Below are 23,719 nucleotides of genomic sequence, written 5' to 3' on the forward strand. Positions count from 1 at the left end.
TTGATTTTTTCATATTCATTTCGGATTATGTTTTAATATCAGGTAAAATTTATCATCCCTAACCAAAGGCTAAGTATGTAAAAATGAAAATCTAACCGCTTGGATAAGTCAAAATTTAATAATATTTTAATAAATTTTAGAATTGCCACGTTTAAGTCTATTAAATCATATTTTTGAAGAAAAAAATTAAAAAGATGGCATATAATTATTAAAATTATCTAAAATTAAAACAACTTTCCATTATATTTTTTATTCTAAAAATACTTTTATTCTTACACTATTATAACATTTAAAAAAAATAAATTCTATGTATTAAGATAAATTAATTAAATTTAATCAAAAAATATTATACATAAAATAATTTTATATTATTATTTTTTATCAATTTAATTAAAATTATTTTAACTTATTAAAATCATTTCAATGTAATTAAAATTATTGTACTAATTACTTGTACTACAATAATATAACAACTATTAAATAACAAGACAGATCTCCTCAACTATTAAATAGCAAAACATGTCTTTTGGTCTATTAAAAAAAAGTAAAATAGAGGCGGATCATAATTGCGATCCAATCGCAATTGATTATGATCTCTTCATAAGTTCACCGTCCCTCTAGATTATACTTTGGGTCAGAACGAACGTCCGGAGGCCACTCCTTGCTCAACACCCAGTAATATGGACACTTGCCCACTTCTGGCGACTTCCGGACAACCTCCGATCGTCCGTTCTGACCCAGAATATAACTTAGTGAGGATGATAAATCCATAAAAAAATCACAACTAATTATGATTGAATCATAATTATGATCTGATCGTAATTGAAAGTGGACCATCTCCTAGTCCACGTTTTTGTTTTTTTATCATGAGATCTTCTCCCATTAAATAGTTACTAATTGCTAAAATAATTTTAATTTTTTAATTACGTTGAAGTAATTTTAATGAGATTTTAATATTTTCAATTAAATTATTAATTTTTGTATACAAAAGTGTTATATATATATATATCATATGTTATATTAAAATAAAATAAAATAAAATATAAATAATTTACTTTAATATGTTATAATAATATAATAGGTACTAAATAGTAGGTAAATGGTTTTTGTTTAAAGAATTTTTTATTGTTTTTTCCCTTATTGGATAATGATTGTTTTAATCCACATATATCGTTTTAAGGGTCCTGATCACGTTTTCCTTGATGAATAACCCCAATCCTTTTGCTGAGTCCCCCGAATCTCCGTTTGGGGGCTCCAAGCTCCTTGTTAGGGTTCGATTCATTGGCCTTGCTTTGTTCCAAGCTGTTCGTCGCGGCCAAGGAGACGATCTTGATTCCTTGATTTAGCGGGGTATTGATCCCTGATCAGGATGTCTATGCACGAGAGGAAGACGATCGATCTGGAGCAGGGATGGGAGTTCATGCAGAAGGGCATCACCAAGCTGAAGAACATATTGGAAGGGCTCCCGGAGTCGCAGTTCAGCTCGGAGGACTACATGATGCTCTATACGTAAGTCTTCCGGTCGTGCCTTCTCAATTTTAACGTTTTTTTTTTCCAATTTTTTATGGATTGGTTGGTTCCCTTGTTGGATCAGGACTATCTACAACATGTGCACCCAGAAACCCCCGCATGATTACTCGCAGCAGCTGTATGACAAATACCGCGAGTCATTTGAGGAATACATCACGTCGATGGTGAGCATGACTAATTTTGTCTCTGGTCGTATACATTCATAATTTGAGTTGGTATTCGACCCTTGAATGTTTTTTTTCCCAAATCGCGTTCATTTTATTTTTTTAAACATAGTCACATTGGTGGAATTACTATTTGATTGTTTTCACGTGTCTGATTGCCTAATTTATCGGTTCTAAAATTTCTTATTTCAGTTACTGCTTTCTATTATTTATTGTCAAAATAAAAATTCATCCAGGTGGTTCGTTACCTTAATTCCTAACCACCAGGACTTGGAAATAAAGTATATAATCACATCATTTGATTTTTGTCCGAGAGCTTCCGCTCATAAAATTAATACCTAGAAATGGCTGCATAGTTTCAGTTTTTGCTCAATAACTTTTTGTTAGCATTCAGCTGTTCTTTGTCCTTCATGCATGAACTTACATACTGAAGGAGGGCATTGTCCATTTGATCTTTCTCATACCTGATGATGATGTAGTCTGTGTTTCTTTTTGTGAATCAAATCAAGTCTTTTGTGCGTGCACATGGTAGTGATTCTGTGCAAATTCGGATTCATGATGAACACTGAACATTTCATATTATGGCCAATGCAGATTTATGACACCTGCATTCGGCAACATATTAACTTATTGATCATATTTCAATAATTCATCAAATGTTCTTTTGAAACCCACTAGCATCTAAGAACCAAAATTGAATGGTGTCCTTTGGTTCTTCTACTGTTTGCTTTACATTTGCTTTAGCAAAGAATTTTATAGGTTTCATGAGAATAAGATAAGGTAACATGTATATCATTCGGACTCATGGTATCTAACATGAATGTGGATGTGGGTGTTAGTATTTGACTCAGATTGTCCCAGTCAGAGTGCTATATCTCACATGGGTATGAGAGAGTTAGCCGGAGTCTGAGACTCCAATACTTCATGTATAAATAAACTAAAACCAAGCACCAAGTCATTATGTAGTTACTATTTTGATCTGGCTCAGCTAGCAAGTATATGTATGCACATCTTAGTGTCTTACAGTTATATCTACTCACATCTTATTGTCATTTGGCAATTGCAAATTTTTTTCAGTACCTTTTAAAGTTTGGATGTTATAGAACTCTAAAACACCGTACAACTGAACAAAATACGTAGTAGATGCACATGCCATCAAGGAGCTGCTCACGATACCCCTTCACCACATATGCCTATTTCCGTAGACATGACCACATAGGCTAGGATCATTAGCATTTATAAATAAAGTGATTCGAGTTGAACCATTTTATAAAATACATTAGAAGGGAGTGGTCATTGTAAGAATAGTTATGATGCTCAACTTTGTGCACTTAGAAGAGATGTAAAGAGGGACAGGAAAAAAAGGATTAAGGAGAATGATTAACTGTAACAGTGGAGAAATTCAATGTAGTTAAGTTAGCCAACATTTGCAATGGTGTTGAAGCTCCAGTGCTGTAATCAGGCTACGATGTGCATGCATACACTTAAAGGAGATTTCTAGGGTAAATATGACTTAGTCTTTTCCCATAATGAAATTTGCCAGCCATGTTTTATAGTTTGATATTTAGTAAATAATAGAAGTTATTTGATTTCCTTGTAGGATAACTTTTTGTTTCATTTTATTTTTTGGTAAGAAAGAAAATATTTTGTGAAAGTTTTGTGTTCTAGATCTTTTACAATTTTTTACACTTCTAGCTGTTTCTTTTATTAGAACCATAACAACCTCATGATCTTCTCCATTCAATTGATTTTTTGTTGGATCATCATAAAGCAAATGAGAGTAGAAGCAAAAGAAATGTCTAATTAGAATAATTAAGATATACACCATCTCTATGATATCTAAAACATGGATCATATACATAAATAATTCATATAATTAATATTTAAAGTGTTGATATTGCCAAAATAATTCTAAGTTAAGTCTTAAAAGTTATAAACTTCCATACCCTAACTGCATATGCACCATGTGGGTGACATATGCAGTTAGTTTTGAAAATGCTAAATGATATTTTTTATTGATGAAAATGACTAAAATATTTTCAATAAAGTATATTAATCAACACATTCAGATTATATTTCCACATGGAAAAAGATGCCAATACTACATTTGCAAGCGACATGAAATATAAAGAATATTATTCACCAATATAAAATTGATCATTTACCTAAGTAAGATCTATATGAAGATACCTAATTAATATTTAAAGTTTTTATATTTGCAAAACAATTATTTAGTTACATGCAGTCATACTTCCACATGTAAAAATCATATGCTAATCATACAACACAAAATACATGAAATTTAACATTCTATAATTCAACAGTACAACATTGATCACATAATATGATTCAACAGTGTAGCATTGATCATAGATCCATATAATTAATTTTTTAAGTGGTATATTTTCAAACAATTATTAAGTTAAGGCTCCAGATACTGTAGCTAAGGGTTTTAAGTAGGGGCTTCAATTGGTAGGGTACTTGCAAGTTTTTATTACCTATACCCTACCTGCTTGATGTATCCAAACTGATACCTACCCCGCTGCTTCTTGTGGGTACTCGACCAAACCGGGACTTGACTCCTCTCTAACTAAATCATCATGTCCATGAAGAGCTTACATGATGCACCTTCCCCACATATAGAGGTTACCTGCATAGCAGTGTTTGGAAAAACCTGCCCCCTTTCTATTCTTATTTTTTTGATTCAGTTTGGTTCAATCTAAACTAGTTTTAGTGAACTAAATAGTGTTTACTACAAATGCATATACGGCCTCATATGCCATATGTGGCCACATTTGTCAGGTCTGCTCTAAACCAGTTTTAATTGCCTAATGAGAACCATATGTCCAATATGCCACTTGGTCTGTTCTAAATCATCCTGGAGGCCTCATTTTAAGACCATGATTGTGACGACTGAATATATCATTCGATGCTTTTTCATCATTTTAAGAAGATCAAAACTAAGGAAAAAGCTAAGCTTAGAATTCTCATGCCTTGCATGTCCTATGGTCACAACTCTTAGGTGAAATTAAAACATATACATGGCGGGGAAAGTATAACTAATGAGGTACCAAATGCTGCAAATTGAATACACATTTGATTATCTCGTCATTCTTTCATTGAAATTTTTAAATTTATTCAAGGCTTCTTTTTGTTGTTCCTTAGCACCACAAGCATACACTCAATACTGGTTTGTCTTAGATTTATTAGACCAATCCAATTCTTTCAGGTACTTCCTTCTTTGAGAGTGAAGCATGATGAATTTATGTTGAGGGAGCTAGTTAAGAGATGGCTAAATCATAAAGTTATGGTCAGGTGGCTTTCACGTTTCTTTCATTACCTTGATCGCTACTTTATCACACGGAGGTCACTTCCTCCACTAAATGAAGTTGGGCTTACCTGCTTCCGTGACCTGGTATAATAACTTCCTTCTTTTGCTACTTTTCTGCTATGTTCAATGTCATTCTCTACATTTCATTGAAGTAGGATGAATCTGAGTCTGGTCAAGCTGTTGCTTTCTATTATTATTTTTTATTAGGTCTATCAGGAAGTCAAGGATAAAGTCAAAGATGCTGTCATCTCCTTGGTAAGCCTTACTTTGAGACAACATAATATATTCATCTTCGATACACCCTATCATTATGCATTTTTTAATCAGATTGATCGAGAACGTGAGGGGGAACAAATTGATAGGGCTTTATTAAAGAATGTCTTGGACATTTTCGTTGAAATTGGATTGGGTAATATGGAGTGTTACGAAAATGACTTTGAAGCACATTTGCTTAAAGACACTGCTGCCTATTATTCTAGGAAAGCTTCAAACTGGATTCTAGAAGATTCATGCCCTGATTACATGTTAAAGGTACTGTATATCACATATAATTTTCTGTCAAAAAGCTTTATGTCCTATGCTGTTTTCTAGGCAGAGGAGTGTTTAAAGCGTGAGAAGGACAGGGTTGCTCATTACCTGCACTCTAGCAGTGAACAGAAGTTGTTAGAGGTATGATTTGTCTTTTCTTGTTATATATTAGCAGAAGTAATTAGCGCCGTAATTATGCTTTTCTTAAAGGTTGTGTTCATGATTTTAAACTTTGTTGAATTATACACCAATCAGACTCATTGGTTGTGAATATTTTGTTTCTATTTGATGCTTGGTGTACCCATTTTGAATGATTCACCAAACGGTAAAGGATCACTCATAGGGAGCATGTGTACAGATTATTAAAAAAAATAAAAACATAAAAAAAAATATAATTTCTAACCTTCTAAAATATACTACTATCCATAAATTAAATTATTTTTTAATATAAATTTAGTTTAATATTAAATTTATCAAAATGAAGGGGAGCCTTGGCGCAACGGTAAAGTTGTTGCTCTATGATCAAAATGATGACAGGTTCGAATCCTAGAAACAACCTCTTGCAAAAAGCAGGATAAGGCTGAATACAATGAATCCTTCTCCGGGACTTCGCATAACGGGAGCTTCGTGCACCGGGCTGCCCTTTATTAAATTGATCAAAATAAATTCAAATTGAATTTAGTTTAAACCTACTTAATCATGTCATGGTTGCTTGGTGAACTTCAGTTAATCCTAAATAAATTTTTATTTGATAAGTATCAAATGTTTTATGAGATAATATCAAGTTTAGCTCAATAGAAAGTATCTATAGCAATAAAATATTAATAAAATATTTTTTAATTAGCATATTTTATATTTTAAAAGTATCATGATACTGCTCATAAATCGAAATTCCAACATGGCTTGAAATTTTAAACTTGGTTTTGATATTGTCTAATGTTGCAATGCCACTAATATTAGTTACGCTCTTACTCCATATTTAACTACAATGATATTCATTTTGTTTTCTTGTCTCCTAGAAAGTGCAACATGAGCTACTATATGTCAATGCTAGCCAACTTCTCGAAAAAGAACATTCTGGATGTCATGGATTACTTCGAGATGATAAGGTATTGGTATCCTAGTTGATCCTTACTAAATGAGGTTTCACTTGTTAAATTTATTATGATTTAACAACTATCATCTGAAATGCTTTATAGGTGGATGATCTCTCGCGGATGTACAGACTCTTTTGTAGAATACAACGTGGCTTAGATCCTGTTTCTCAAATATTTAAGCAGGTTTATCTCTGATATTGTAACGTCTCACTTTCTGGTGCTTCATGTTAAACATTCCTTAACTTTCTGTTTTTTTACTCTCAGCATGTGACTATTGAGGGCACTGCTCTAGTCAAACAGGCAGAAGACTCTGCAAGTAACAAAAAGGTAAACTTGATAGTTTTGTTTTCAGAAAAAGATAGTTTCTAATCTAATCAATTGCTAGGTTTGAGATTCCAGGGCACCCAAGGCACCATACACTCACCAATAGAGGAAAAATGAAAAAAAGAACAGTTGCGAAGTGTCTAAATTGATAACATGGAATTCTATGTGCAATAAATTTGTATTTTTTTTCCTCATGCTTTGATATCAATCAAACTCAGATAATTCTTCGCTTACAAGCTCTTAAAATTTTGAAATTTGTTGTTTACATTTCAGCAATTTTTTAAGATGTAATAATATTTGCATCAGACTAAACTACAAAGTAAATTTGCAATGAATTGCCTTTATTATATTGTATTGTTTAAGACATCTGTAGCATTAGAGTGACTTAGTGAACTATGAATCATTGGATTTGGGCTCACTATATTTTGTGAAGTCTTCACAAGTTTCTCGTCCCTGAAGAGCATGTCTAATTAACTTCCCTGAACTTGCTTTCTTGTCAGCACTAACGCTCTTACACTGGAAATTTTCAGGCTGAGAAAAGGGATGTTGTTGGCCTACAAGAGCAGGTACAGATTGGTCATTTCTTGTTTTACTTATTTATAAGATAATTGTTTAGTCATCTGAGTAATATAACTTAACACCCTGGGGTTTGCAGGTTTTTGTTAGAAAAGTTATCGAACTACATGACAAGTACTTGGCATATGTGAATGATTGCTTCCAGAATCACTCCCTTTTTCACAAGGTCTGTACTGTTATGGGTAACTATTTGCGTTGCATTTTTTATGACTTGTCTAAGTTTGTCTCTTTGGTTTAGGCACTCAAAGAGGCATTTGAGGTTTTCTGCAACAAGGGTGTTGCAGGAAGCTCAAGTGCTGAGTTATTGGCTACTTTTTGTGACAATATCCTTAAGAAAGGTGGAAGTGAAAAACTCAGTGATGAAGCAATCGAAGAGACACTTGAGAAGGTGAATTATGTGTGTTTATGTATCATTGCTCCTTATTGCCATAACTCATCCTTCATCTTTTATTTTGTTCCTATTTCACCATTCAGATTCCTCTTTCCCTGGGTTCTTGGGATGGGATTGAACAATTGTCCTATATTTTGTAGGTCGTAAAGTTGCTTGCTTATATTAGTGACAAAGATCTGTTTGCCGAGTTCTATAGGTATATAGCCTTCTATCTGTGGGCTATTTAACAACTTATGCCAATTATGATATTGACTTTGTTTTCCTTTTCTGCTATTTTATACCTTGGCCGAACTCAAAGTTTTAAATTCATAGGAAGAAGCTTGCTAGGAGGTTGCTCTTTGACAAAAGTGCCAATGATGACCATGAGAGGAGCATTTTGACAAAGCTGAAACAACAATGCGGAGGGCAGTTTACTTCAAAGATGGAGGGCATGGTCTGTATCCACATTTTGACTTGCTTGGTTAGATATACAATAGTGGCCTTATTTTTTTGCTTTGTTTTCAGGTTACAGATCTTACCCTTGCAAGGGAAAACCAATCTGGTTTTGAGGATTATCTCAACAATAATGCTCATGCAAATCCAGGGATTGATCTTACTGTTACTGTTCTTACGACCGGATTCTGGCCAAGTTACAAATCATTTGATCTCAACCTTCCTGTCGAGATGGTTAGTTGAATTACTTCCCATTTGACATTTGTTTCCACATTGATTTACTAGTATCTGTCTTAAAATGTCAATGTAAATTTAATTTCAATATGAAAAAAATGGGTAAGGTTTCACTGGTGATGGATGTAGGCAATCTTGTCAACCCCTCCAAAAAGTGCCTCTTCTCTTGTTTGATCTTTTTTGTCTTATCATGTTTTTGGCTTTGCTTCTTCATATTCTCTATATTTCTCACTTTCTATGTGAGGGTATTTATTTCTTGGCAACTTATTTTAAGCACTTCCAATCTTGTCTACAATCCAGATTAGTATCGGTGGCATCCACAAATTTCAAGAGCAATGAAATTGCTTTTAGCTTGACTCCTTATTGTTAAGAAATGTGGAATGAAATTCTCTCTTACTCTTTTCATTATGCACAATAATGAGTATATATATATATACACACACATTGTATACAATCAAATATATAGAAACCCCAAGGCAATAGTGCAATGGTTAGACCCTCCAATGGATAACCAAGGGATCTAAGGTTCGAGTCTCAGTTGTGGCGCATTGCAGGAGAAGTGGGCCTAAGAATGTTGGCTATCTGGATGAGCCTTTGAATGCTTCCCTATTTATCCTGGTGGCCGCTGGTGGAAAACTTCCGTGGGGTTGGATAGTCACCTCTTGAATTAGTCAGTTTGAAGAGTTAGATACCTGCATTACCAATATATATATATATATATAGAAACCCAAAAAAAAAAGAATAAATTAAAATATTTTATTCCTAAATTTGGTCCCGTATCAAGAGTTTTTCCTTATAAGAGATTCCCATCAAGGGATTCCCTATATCAAGAGATTTCCATAATAAGAGATTCCTTGTATTAAGGGATTTTCATGATCAATTATCCTAGAATAGTTGTCAACTTTCCAAGACTTATGCCATTTGGAATTTATCTAAGATGCAGTAGATCCCATTTCTCAAATAGAAGTTGATAGTGAAGATAGTGATGTGCCAACATGGCTTGGAAAAGCTAGAGTTGTTGACACTAGGTCAACTCTTGCCTTCTTCCCTTTTTTTTTCCTAAGAGAGTATCTGATTAAAAATGAATACAATCATACTTGAACAGATAAATGTAGGTCAATTTGCTTTCAAGAATATCATTACAGTTATCCGAACCCTATGAATTATTGGTCTGAATTCTTAGTTGTATTATGTGATTAGTCTTGTCAAATTTTGCTAGTGGTAATCCTCACAAATGGGCACTATCTAATGGATACAGTCTAACCAGTGCAGTTAAATGCTTTATGAGGGTACTTTGCCAGGATAATTTTTACCAATATATTTTGGAAGGTTAATGGAGCATCAATAATTTGTTACTTTCCAAAATCCTCCTCTCTTTTTGGGTATCTGATTGGCCAATATGTTGGATTTCTGATTGGCCAATCTGTTGGATTACATCTTTTGGGTTATGGATGATCTTATGTTGATCCTTAACTAATATATTTAATTTTTGAAAAACAAATATCATGAACCCACCTTAAAACAATTTGATTGGTGGAAATATGACATTGCCAAATTCCTCCCGCTCTCATTTGCTTCCATATACTTGTGTTTCCTGGCTGAAATTTATTCAATCATGTTAAATGCCATTTTCTACCTTGGGATATGGAAATTAAGAATAAAAAAGTGACACAGAAACCCTATTCTTTTTCTTTTCATTCTAATCTAAAACAAACATACCTAGGCTTTGCTAAATTCAATTGAAATGAATGGTTTGGACAATAGGAAAGATGCATTAAATATAAAGGCAACAATACATATTTGTGGAGTTCATTTACAAATTCAAAGATTTGTTATGAAAAGAAAATTCTTTATGAGAGTATCTTGTTCATGAAGAAATATCTAATTTTAGTATCTGATTTCAGGTTAAATGCGTGGAGGTCTTCAGAGAATTTTATCAAACAAAAACTAAACACAGAAAGCTTACTTGGATATATTCGTTAGGGACCTGTAACATCAATGCAAAATTTGAGCACAAAACCATTGAGCTTATTGTAACAACATATCAGGTGTCTATTTAATCACAATCAATTTTAGTTATTTAAAATTATCTTGTATGCTAATTACAAGCATTCTTGTGAGTTGTGTACAGGCAGCTGCTCTTCTTCTGTTTAATGCCTCTGATAGATTGAGCTATTCAGAGATCATGACTCAGCTTAACTTGACGGATGACGATGTAATCAGATTGCTCCACTCCCTTTCATGTGCCAAGTACAAAATTCTTAATAAGGAGCCAAATACCAAAACCATTTCTTCAACTGATGTATTTGAGTTTAATAACAAATTCAATGACAAAATGAGAAGGATCAAGGTCTGTGCGTAAATTTGAAAGATTGAGGATTTTTTTCTCTACTTGTGGTTGTTTCTTACATTTATTTAATCACACTTTTATGTGGGTTCATTGTCTTGTCATCAACTTCAGATACCTCTTCCTCCAGTGGATGAGAAGAAGAAAGTAATAGAAGATGTTGACAAGGACAGAAGGTATGCCATTGATGCCTCCATTGTGCGCATTATGAAAAGCAGGAAAGTTCTAGGCCATCAACAGTTGGTGATGGAATGCGTTGAGCAACTTGGTCGTATGTTTAAGGTACTAGGTTTCTTTCGCATTGTCTTGGTAGTGAACAATATGTATGTCAATGATACAGATGACATAATATGCCTTCAGTTTTCTGTGCATTTCATGTTTCGAACACATGCTTTTCAAAATTGGTTGATTCTGATTTTGATCAGCCAATTTAGAACACTAACAATGGCACGCCCCATATTTCTCTAGGATATAGGTTGAAGCAAACACAAAATCCATTGAACTGGGTTTGGCTAATAATAATAATAATAAACTTGAATCAGCATAAATTAAGAAAGTATGAAGGAGAATCAGAGGCTTTGTCAAAATTTGGTACAAATCCAGTGTTTTGGATGTGTGGATGAAATAAAATAAAGGGGATAGGATGCATAAGGGATGGGAAAAGAGGAGGTTTAGTTGCTCCATTTGGTTGTTGATAGTGTTGCCTTTTCATCTACATAACTAAGGTTTTTCTGCCTCTTCATCTACATAACTAAGGTTATTGTGGAACCATAATTCGTAGAATTTGTGGTATCAACATCAACTAATTAGGAAAATTTAATATTGGCCTTATTGAATTGGTTGGATCAACATGGGGAAAAAATTTTGAATTAAGAAAAGAGAAAACATTTTTTTATTAATGTATCATACAATAAAAATAAATTGTAATAGTTTAAAAAAGGAAAGAATTTGTTAAAGGATGTTTTTATTGTTTTATTTAGTCTCTTAAATAATCAAATTAGATTGTAATATCTAATATGAATATCTATTTATCAACAATTACAAACTATTTTTGTTTGCTATATTATTTATAACTATATTGTATATTTTGATGCTAACTATTTTTGGAAATTTATAAGAAATTCTAAAATTATGTTTGTTTTGGTGTGTTTGACAAAGGGATTAAGTTAGATTTACATTGTTGTTACCAATGTTGTGTGTTAAATGTGGACATTGCAAGTGTAATAGATGAAGTCTAAGTGGATTGAGGTTAACCAAACATTTAGCATATGAGAAGTCCAATAATGGGCGATAAAAAAAGGAAAGCTTTGACAAATGATATAGATTGAGGATCGAATATTTGTCAGAGAAGCCTAGCAGCAACTGTTCATTGACGAGGAAGATCCGGAAGAGATGCTTCTTGGTAGAGAAAGGCTTGGAGGTCAGACCTTTTTGCAGAAATGGAAGACTTGAAAGCGAGACTTCTTTGCAAAGGAAGACCTGGTGGTAAAATCTCTTGGAAGATGAGGAAGACTTGAGGTGAGTACTCTTGGGGTTGAGGTAACATATGAGAAGTCTTAGAGGTAAAGATTGCTTGACATATGAGTTGTGAGAGACTGAGCGACGTACATTTTGGGTGGTTAGGTAGATTGGCGAAATCTCAACACTTAGTCAATTGATATGTTTAGTCAACCATGAAGTCAACTTAAGATAGATTACTCATAAATAGATGGTTCTATTCCAGGCTGAGTCAATTGAATGACAATTGACCATATAGTCGACTAGAAATTCATTTCTAGCAAACAAGTGGGTCTTTGTTCCAAGATGAGTTGACTAAATCTCATATCAATCGACTAATGCTAGTTTAGTCAACATAGCAGTCAACTAAGACTGCTCTAAACAAACAAAAACACATGTTTTTGTTTATAACGGAGTTGATTGAAGTTGACTCAGTTGACTAGACTTAATAGTCAATTCAAAATATTTTACCATTGAACAATAACTTATTCATAATGAGTTAACTGCATGATTTGGAGTTGATTAAGAGCAACTCAAAGTTGACTGATGAGGATTATTGTGTTGACTGCATCATGACTGTCTGTAAGTCAAGTTGCGTTCTTATGCAGAGGAGTCAACTATCAATAGTGTCGGAATCAATTGGCGTGGACAACAATTGACATGAAAGGTTTTGAGTTAACTGAAGATAGTAATCAATAAGATAGGTTTTGCGCAAATCAAGCTCTAGTCAGCCAACCAATGGTTTAAAATAGTTGACTGACATTAATGTAGAAGAACTGGGAGTGCTTATACATGACTCTGTGGAGGGCTATAAAATTAGGTGCAAGGGGAGCAAAAACAACAATTCTCTGACACAGCTCATTCTTGATTCTCCACAATAAATTGTTTTGTGTCTTTATTTTTATTTGCTTTCGTTTGGATTTAAGGTCTTTATCTTCACCTTCAAGCTCTATTATTATTGTAATTTGTAAGTCTTTCTTATCTTTTGTAAAAGCTTTGTAAAACGATTTCTCAAATTCCGGAAGTTTTCATCAAGAAGAAAGTTAGTGGTTTTCGAGGCTTAGTTTATGAATTCATATGGCTTGGTGTGGAACATGAGGTTTTGAACCACATGTTATGTTGCTTTCATCAGTTACTACATTTCTACTGCTATTGATTAATTTGATTAATTATTTATATATCATTGCAGTTAAATTGTTTTAAGCTACTTTTTTCACTGTGCTGTTCACCTCTTTAATGCTATATCTGATCCTAAAGTAATATATTTTATTATTAGTTGTATGCCAAATTATAATGATTTTATTTATCTACGTATTTTGTTAGCTGGTAGAATTGATTTATTTACCATTATTTTCCATTTTAACTTTAAGCATTTCTTATGAAATTATAATGTTTTAAAATTATCAATGCATTCATTCACATTGCCAATATACCAAAGAGTAAGGAAACTTGAATCTTTTGAGCAAATAAACCAAATTAATTATTTTCTACATTTTTTTTTAAAAATTATAAATGTCCCTAAATTAGTTTTGACATAGCTTTTTTGTCCAAATTTCAGTGCGTCTTTATACTGAGAATACTTAATGTCTAGGTTGATAGGGCGACTTTAACAATGCTGTTAAGTTCAAGATCCTACCTAGGAATGCCAATAACCCATATATTCGGATCATGGGATTGTAATATCTTACCATAATTTAATATGAATATTTTAAAACCACATTTGCCGCATGTATTGACTATATAAATATTTTAAATATTATCATTTTAATATCATAAAGCATAAATAAAACTATTGATACAATAAATGTCTTAAGAATGCAAAAGTATTCCTTTATATATCTAGTAGTAATTTTATAATATGAATAAGATGATGAATATAACAATAGTTTGTGATTGTAATTAGAGATAAAAGATTATATTTCTGTCGGAAGAGTAAGACATATTTATATACAGAACCATATTAGGAAACTATAATTTGGCTAATTTACAAATTAGCTTAATTAATACATATATATTAACTAATTTATACCAATAATATGGTAATTATTATATACATATATAGTAACTAATACATATAAATATGGTAACTAATGTATATACATAATACTCCCCCTCAAGTTGGAGCATAGATATTAATTATACCCAACTTGTTACAAAGATAATCAACACGAACCCCATTTAAAGCTTTTATGAAGATGTCCTCAAGTTGTTCTCCAGTCTTCACATATCCGATAGAAATTATGTTTTGTTGAATTTTCTCACGAACAAAATGACAATCAATTTCAATGTGCTTAGTTCTTTCATGAAACACAGGATTTGATGCAATCTGAAAAGCAACTTGATTATCACACCACAGTTTAGCTGGTACTGAAATTTTAAGTCCTACTTTAGCCAAGAGTTGATATATCCATATTATTTCACACACAGACTGTGCCATAGCCCTATATTCTAACTCTGCACTGAATCGTGACACAATATTTTGCTTCTTACTCTTCCATGAAACTAAATTTTCTCCAACAAAGATACACTAACCAGATGCAATAACTTGAAGTAGATCTTCTATCCATTTTAGAACCTATCCAATCTGCATTTGAAAAACATTCAATATGTTTGTGCTTATGATTTTTATATACGATACCCTTTCCGGGTGTTCCCTTCAAGTAACATAAAATTTATTCTAATGCTTTCCAATGATGAACGGTTGGAGATGACATAAACTGACTGACAATACTTACTTAATATGAAATATATGGACGTGTTACGGTAAGTTAATTTAACTTTCCAACTAACCTTCGATATCTCTCAAGATGTTTAAATAGTTCTCCATCTCCTGTGAGCTACATGTTCTGAGTCATTGGAGCACTACAAAGCTTTGCCCCCAATTTTCCTGTCTCAGTTAATAAATCAAGGATATATTTTCTTTGAGATAGAAATATACATTTTTACTCATAACTTCAACACCCAAGAAATACTTCGACATCCCAGATTTTTCGTATGAAACTGAATATGAATGAAAGATTTAAGAGATGAGATCCCTGTAGTATCACTTTTAGTGATAACAATATCATCTACATATACAACTAATGGAATGATACTAGTTTTGTAGAACACAAAATGATCTGAGTTGCTTTTCGTCATACCAAATCTTTCAACAATTTGACTAAACTTTCCAAACCAAGCATGAGGACTCTGTTTTAACCCATACAAAGTTTTTCGAAGACGACAAACTTACCCTAACTCCCCTGAGCAACAAAACCAGGAAGTTGCTCCATATACTCCTCTTGAAGATCACCATGAAGAAAAACATTCTTGATATCAAGTTGATATAAAGGCCAATGATGGGTAGCGACCATTGAAATAAATAATTGAACAGATGTCAGCTTTGTGATTGGAGAAAAAGTGTCAGAATAATCTAGCCCAGAAGAGGTCTGAGCAAAGCTTTTAGCAACAATACGAGCTTTTAATCTGACAATTGACCTATCCGAATTGACTTTAACTGCAAATACCCATTTGCATCCAATAGCCCATTTCCCTGAAGGTAAATCGACCAAGTCCCAAATGTCATTATCATCTAAAGCATTCATCTCCTCTATCATTGCATCTTTCCAACCAGGATGTGATATGACCTCACGCACAGTCTTAGGAATAGAGATGGAATTAAGTGAAGCAATAAAAGAACAAGAGGAAGATGACAAGCTCTTATACGATACAAAAGTAGGATAAGTACATTGTCGTTTACCTTTGCGTAACGCAATAGGAAGATCATCGTTCGGGACTGGATCTTATGATGAAATAGTAGGTGTTGGATATGAATCTAAATAGTGACGCTTGGAGTAGGTTTGAATAATAGGAGATTTGATATGAGCTGGTTTCGGATCAAGTGTGGAGGGTATGATAGAATACATCAACAAATCATCCTCCTTGTGATGAGTCGGAATAGGTGAGGATGGGAAATAAGGTTTGTCTTCCATGAAGGTAACATCAATTGAGGTAAAATATTTGTTAATACTGGGGCAATAACACCTATAACCTTTTTGAAGACGAGAATAACCAAGGAAAATACATTTCAAAGACTTGTGATTTAATTTAGTGATATGTGGACGAACATCCCGAACAAAATAAGTGCTATTAAATATCCTAGGGTTAATAGGAAATAATGACTTATTGGGAAAAAGGATTTTGTAAAGGATTTCACCATGAAGGATAGTGGATGACATGCGGTTAATGAGAAAACATGCTGTAGAAACTGCATCAGCCCAAAAAGATTTGGGAACATTCATTTGAAATAGAAGGGCTAGGAAGATGTCTATTTTTTTGTTCAGCTACATCATTTTGGGATGGGGTGTCAACACAAGACGTTTCATGAAGCATGTCATTCTGACCCATATACGACCCGAATAAATCGGGCATATATTCCTTAACATTATCATTTCGCAAAATATGGATGGATGTATTAAACTGAGTTTTAATTTCAGCACAAAAGGCACAAAACAAAGAGAATAACTCGGAACGATGTTTTATTAAATATAACTAGGTTACACGGGAGTAATCATCAATAAAAGTAACAAAATACCTAAAACCAGGATTAGATAAAGCAAGACAAGGACCCCAAATATCGGAATAAACTAATTCAAAAGGAATAGTAGCACGTTTATTTACTTTAGGACTTGAACTAAGACAGTGATGTTTTGAAACTGACACGACTCACAATCTAATGAAGACACCTTACCATATTGTGAACAAAGCTTTTTGAGCAAAGATAAAGATGGATGCCCCAACCTACAATGATCCTTGAATGGGGAAGTGACACTTGAGCAAACAAAAGAATTTGGGAGTGGTGTGTCAAGAATGTAAAGGCCTCCGGACTCATCCTTTACCAATCTTCTTCGTCAAAAGATCCTGAAATAAGCAATGATTAGGAAAAAATGAGATGCAACAGTTAAGATTACGAGTTAGTTGACTGAGAGAGAGCAAATTAAATGATAAATTAGGTAAATGTAAAATAGAAGACAGAGGAAATTAAGGAGTAGGATTAATATTGCCAGACCCAAGAACACAAGATGGAGACCCATCAGCTAAAGTAACAATATGAGTGCTAGCTTTGGATTGAAAAGTAGAAAAGAGACTAGCATTACCTATCATATGATCCGTGGCACTAGAATTAATGACCCATTTGGAGGATGAAGAAAGAAAACGTGGTTTGTTTACCTGAATCGGCAATAGCAGTGACATGAAGATGATGACTTGGATGATTCCTGATATTTTGAGAACTTGGCAAATTCATCTGCAGATATAAGGACCTATTAGAGGCATCATTAGTGGATGCAATATGGGCCAGGTGTTTTTGCTGATTTTTGTATTGAAGCTTTCTACACTCAAATTGTATGCCTTGGCTTACGATAATAATTGCACACAATACCACCAGAATTAGGCGTTCGAGTTTGAAAGTCTGGGAACTTCTCCCTTTATTTTCATTGTGACTAGTTGATCTTCCGGACATATAATTAGTATTGCGAGTTACTGGAGCAGCATTAAGCAGAGTGGGTGTAGTACTTTCTGTACGGAGAATGCGACTAAATACATCTTGTAGAGAAGATATCTCAGAACCAAAGAGAACTTGTGACTTACCAGACTCAAAGTCAGGAGGTAGACTAGCAAGGAATCTCATAATCGCCATCTGCTCTCGTTAGATTTGTTGAACCTTCACATCAAGGCTTCATATGTCTTTTTGAACGTCATAAAATAATTGATCAAAGGCTGATTTTGTTTTTCTACACCGTAAAAGGCTTTGCAAACCTCATACATGCGGGAGAGATTTCCTTTTCTAGAGTACAAAAATTCTAGATAATCCATTAGTTTTTTAACAAATTTGCAGTGATTGATCAAACCAATTACCTCACTATCAATACAATTTTGAATCTGAAGAAACAAGCAAGCATCCTTTTTTAGCGATGTTTGTTTGAATCATCTTTAGGAGTTAAATGACCATTTTTATCAATACTTCATAGATAAAGACGAACCGTCTTACTCCAATCCAAATAGTTCGAACCATTGACATCATGGGTACTACATCTGTCATAAGATAGGGTTTATTCTCAGCCATAAGCTTTTATCCCCAAGTTTGTGAAATAAAAGCCAAAGGAAGGAGCTAAGGCGGAAGGAAGATCAACTTCTCTATTTTGTATAAAAAGAAGACCAAGATGTGGCTACTGCCAGCAAAGCAAAGCAAACAGAGATAACATAGAAATATCGAAGGATGGAGCTATAGCAGACGTTGCCTACACAGGGGTGCGGTACTGAGAAGCATAAGGATGTTATGCTCGCTCTATTCAGGAACCCTAATCCATGGCGTTGACCGTTTGATCTGTATGCAGATCGCAATTTGAGGGAAGGATGAAGAGGCTGACTTGCTAGATCGCAAGGGTGGAAGACGTGTCGCACTACTCTGCGCTTCGGAAGGTGACTTCGGAGTCATGCCGATGGGTGCTGGAGAGGAACACGTCCCCGTGTGCGTTGACGAGGAACCGTGAGGATGCATGATGTCATGCGCGTGCTGCTGGAGGACGGCGGTGGGACAAACTCACAGCTGAGAACATGCGAGGAGAGGTGACGTCGTCGGTTTGCGAGTTCGGGGCTATGCGCTCGTCTGTCGTCAGGGAGCGTGTGAATAGGTGAGAGGTGGAAGAAGGCGGTCGGTAGAAACTAGAGATGGCAGAGGAGAACATTCACGAACAGGCGGCGTTAAAATAATAGCAAATACCCTAAATTTTAACTCACCATAGCTTTGATACCATGTAATTAGGGATAAAAGATTATATTTCATATTGAAAAGTAAGACATATTTATATACAAACTAGGAATCATATTAGGAAATTATAATTAGGCTAATTTACAAATTAACCTAATTAATACATATATATTAACTAATTTGTACCAATAATATGGTAATTATTATATACATATATAGTAACTAATATATACAAATATGGTAACTAATATATATAGATAATAGAGATGAATAATAATAATTAAATAAAATTCTCTCTCTTAGAAGTCAAAAAGAATTGTATGTAATTGAAAACATTTTCAAACGATGTGTTATAGAAAAATTATTTGCTTTAATAAATGTGGATTGTTTTTGAATGTGAATTATATTCTAATTAAGTGTTCTTAACACTAAGATCCTGTGTAGGAACAATAAGCAGACATAAGATTGGACCGTACTTAATAGATGCTACCAAATTATATTTTAGATGCTATCGAATTTTGCTGTAGGTGTTATGAAATTGTATTATCGGTGCTACCGAATTGTGCTACACTGCCAAATTGTACTATGTGCACTACTAAGTTGAATTCTTGGTGCTACTAAATTGTATTTTATGTCCTATTAAATTATATTGCAAGCACTACTAAATTTATTTTAAGTGCTATTAAATTTTATTCTAATTGAAGTGGGCCTTCATGCTAGCTCTATCAAATTTTCTTCTTAGCTCATGCCCATCGTTCTCTATTTCATTTTATTCCTTAATTTTTATACTTCAACTGGATGCCATGGAGTTGCCACTTCTTCACTGATCTCATATCTGGCCAGCCGTAAGCCCGTACATCATCTACATGGATCTTCCCTCTTCCTCATTGAGGTTGTCATCATCATCTCTTTGGACATTGTAGGTCACCAAATTTACACATAGCTTTCCTCTACTAATCAAGCAAAGTACCCTCTCCCACCACAGAGAAAACATCCTTACCAGGTCCACAAACACTCATCTTGCTTTTATCAAGAAGCCAAAATTTTCTCTTGACTACTCACCTGTACCCTCTGCTTGCTTAGATCTTTCTGTTTTGAAGACAATCAATCTCTACCCAATTCACTCCAAGGACAGATCTGCCTGCTCTGAAGTTATGAATTTGAATCTTTTATCAATTACCACTGAAGTTTTGCTCTTGGTATGGTCTGTATGAATCCAGATGATATCACTATGTTTCAATACATGACTGGAGGTCACTTTAGTTGGTTCTTTAAACCAAGGTTTATGGTGCTAAGCTGAGCCAGTCAGCACCAACAAAACTTATTGTTTTGCCATTGACACCGTGACAACTCCGACACTGACAAAAGGGGTGCCCTTTTGATGGTTCCAATAAAAGGGGTGCTCTTTTATTTTTTGGCCTTTAATAAATTTAATTATAAAATTTGAAATCTAATTTAAGTCTAAAAATATAATATTTTGAAATTTGAAAAATTGTCATTTAATTTTTTGTTTACTCTAATAATTATAATTACGTGAAATAAACAAAACTGAATTAAAAATGTAATGCTCAAATACATGAAATAAAATGATATTAATGGGATTTTTTTGATTAAATGGTAATAAATAAATTTTAAATACAATTATATAAAGTGATAAAGACATTCATTCATTTAACAAGATTGTATCTTTAACAATAAAAGTTTCTCAGTCTTTACAAAATATCAATGCTATAAAATTTGAAAAATAAAATATTTTTATCTTGTTGCTCATTCTAGTGTTGCCTGCAAAAAATTGTATAAATTATAAGTGTAAATTACTATTAAATGAAAGAAATAAATAATTTACAAATAACTAAAGTTAACCTTTATTGGTTGCAAACGTATTTAATCTGAAGAGTAAGATGATCAAATTAATTAACCAATATAAATATAAAAATACAAATATATTAGCAATCTAATTAATTATTAACTAATTAATTATAACAGTTAATTGTTATTATTAATTGTCCAATTAATAAGTACTGAAATTGTACCATTATGGCATGATATGATATTGGAATCGTATCGTTCCGGTCAAATATTGAAACTTTGGCATGGTTCAAAATTTTAAACCTTGCTTTAAGCAACCTCCCAATGCTCTGCCCTATACTTGTATGTGGACAGTTTTGCCTTCCAAGGCACAACCAAACCTACTCAAAATCATCATCCTTGAAGCATCTGAAAACAAGTAGTCCCTCTTGTTTTCTTCACCTCTATCATGCTTGCATGTTCCATAGTAGCAAAATGATTCAGGAAGAAATTGCCAATGTGAACTTCCTTTGATAGGCAATACAACATTAATGTAGTTCCCTCTTTCTAAGATCCATTATGTTTTAAAGTTTGCGAATTCAGAGGGGAAAATTTTGAATGGATGAACCAATCGTGATTATTTGTTCAGTTGCATTGAAAAATTGACATGCATAGTTTGTTATCTATCTATAATTGGCTTAAATAGATGATAAATAAATTTGATTTGGTTGTCATATCTGTACTTTTGTGATAGTACGTTGAGGCTGGGAACAAAGCTTCAGCCAGCATATATCGCTACTCACTGAATTTGACGGAACCAATCTCTTAATATCTGAATAGAAAAAATTTAAATATTCTTTTAGTGTTTCTCTTTATTTTGTGCTGCCTATGTATTACTTGTTCAGCCTGATTTCAAAGCAATTAAGAAGCGGATTGAAGATCTGATCACTAGGGATTACTTGGAGAGGGACAAGGACAACCCAAATATCTTCAGATATTTGGCCTGATTGACCTCCAATCCTGGTAGAACGCACGTCTATCAGTGTCAGGTGTCGTCATGCAACCAGCCAATTCCTTGTGTACCCGTAGTTGCTGTGGAAAAGTTGGCAATTTGTAAAGATTGTGGCGCATATTGCGCATTCATCATGGAACCAGCCTATATGCACTCAAGTGTTGCTAAGTTTTTTGATGGTAATGGGATTTAATAGTTTCATCAAATAACGAAACCATTGTAATTGTTCTTATTTTCTATTTTTCTTTCATATCACTTGATTATATCTTATTTGTTATATATATCTTGCTTACTCTTCTAAGTAAGCTGTATGTTGACGAATTATTGTGAAAAATGAGACTGCTGTATTTTTGTGTTCGGATTTTACTGGCCCGTTAGGTCGATGTCAGCTGGTCAAACGCTATGCCCACTTTCCAGTTGGTGCTTCAAACTCAGGAATTTGGGCAGGGATTTTCTGGTCCAGATCTCTGTACCAGTCAGGAGTCTGGCCCCTGTCTATTTATTAGTGGGATGAATTATATTTTACCTGTTAAACGGTGGGTCTAGTTCATCCCACTAATGAGCTTACAGGACCTTTTCTAGTCTAGAAGATCCTGGACGAAAATCTCTGCCTCCAGGAGGCAGGATGGAGGTAGGATCTTCTGGTTCAGATCCTTACACCAGTCTCTTAATATCTGAATAGAAAAAATTCAAATATTCTTTTAGTATTTCTCTTTATTTTGTGCCGCCCATGTATTACTTGTGCAGCCTGATTTCAAAGCAATTAAGAAGCGGATTGAAGATCTGATCACTAGGGATTACTTGGAGTGGGACAAGGACAACCCAAATATCTTCAGATATTTGGCCTGATTGACCTGCAATCCTGGTAGAACACGAGCGTCTATCAGTCTTCTGGTGTCGTCATGCAACCAACCAATTCCTTGTGTACCCGTAGCTGCTGTGCAAAAGTTGGTAATTTGTAAACATTGTGGCGCATATTGCACATTCATCATGGAACCGGCCTATATGCACTCAAGTGTTGCTAAGTTTTATGATGGTAATGACCATCAAATAACGAAAGCATTGTAATTGTTCTTATTTTATGTTTTTCTTTCGTATCACTTGATTATATCATATTTGTGATATATATCTTGCTTACTCTTCCAAGTAAACAGGGCTATTTGTATGTTGACGAATTATTGAGAAAAATGAGACTGCTGTATTTTTGTGTTCGGATTTTACTGGCCCGTTAGGTCGATGTCAGCTGGTCAAATGCTATGCCCACTTTCCAGTTGGTGCTTCAAACCCTGGAATTTGGACACAGATCCAGGATTCTTATATCAATCCTGGATCTGTCTATTTATTAGTGGAATGGATTATATTTTATCTATTAAATAGGTAGGCTCCAGTTTATTCTATTAATAAGCTTGCAATGCCTCCCTTGGTTCAAAAGATCTTGGACTAGAGGATTTGACCTCCTGGGGACAAGGATCCTCTGGTCTAGGATTTCTGGACCAGTCCTGGACCCTTTGTCCATTCATTGATGGAGTGTACTGTAGCCTACCTGTTAAACAGGCGGAGTCTAAGCTCATCCTACTAATAAGCTTGTAGGGCTTCTCTTAGTCTAGAAGATCTTGGACTAGAGGATTTGATCTCCTGGATATTGGGAAATGTCTGATGCGGGTGCGTGCTAGAACATATTTCATAAGCATGTGCAGCAGAAAATAAAACAGTAATAATT

At 33.9% G+C, this 23,719-nt stretch overlaps 1 protein-coding gene across 3 annotated transcripts; it reads left to right on the top strand.

Moving 5' to 3' along the window:
• The first annotated feature begins 1,189 nt into the window (after positions 1 to 1,189).
• On the top strand, positions 1,190 to 23,214 carry LOC122028855 (cullin-1-like). Of its 3 annotated transcripts, XR_006124980.1 has the most exons (21): positions 1,190 to 1,509; positions 1,595 to 1,694; positions 4,924 to 5,109; positions 5,233 to 5,280; positions 5,353 to 5,556; positions 5,617 to 5,694; positions 6,573 to 6,662; positions 6,753 to 6,833; positions 6,915 to 6,977; positions 7,505 to 7,540; positions 7,630 to 7,716; positions 7,789 to 7,938; positions 8,082 to 8,137; positions 8,254 to 8,374; positions 8,446 to 8,607; positions 10,512 to 10,655; positions 10,739 to 10,957; positions 11,069 to 11,236; positions 21,893 to 22,178; positions 22,378 to 22,630; positions 22,747 to 23,214. XR_006124980.1 is itself a non-coding variant. In XM_042587786.1 (19 exons), exons 1-19 carry the CDS (start codon positions 1,370 to 1,372, stop codon positions 22,846 to 22,848), a joined length of 2,235 nt encoding a protein of 744 aa, XP_042443720.1. In that variant the 5' UTR covers positions 1,190 to 1,369; the 3' UTR covers positions 22,849 to 23,214. The 3 variants fall into 3 exon arrangements, 2 of the variants coding, with proteins under 2 accessions (XP_042443720.1, XP_042443719.1); XM_042587786.1 differs by lacking the exons at positions 21,893 to 22,178; positions 22,378 to 22,630; XM_042587785.1 differs by lacking the exons at positions 22,378 to 22,630; positions 22,747 to 23,214 and having other exon boundaries at positions 21,893 to 22,356.
• Positions 23,215 to 23,719: the final 505 nt, after the last annotated feature.

Source organism: Zingiber officinale, chromosome 10B, assembly GCF_018446385.1.
Source record: "Zingiber officinale cultivar Zhangliang chromosome 10B, Zo_v1.1, whole genome shotgun sequence".
Classification (NCBI taxonomy): domain Eukaryota; kingdom Viridiplantae; phylum Streptophyta; class Magnoliopsida; order Zingiberales; family Zingiberaceae; genus Zingiber; species Zingiber officinale.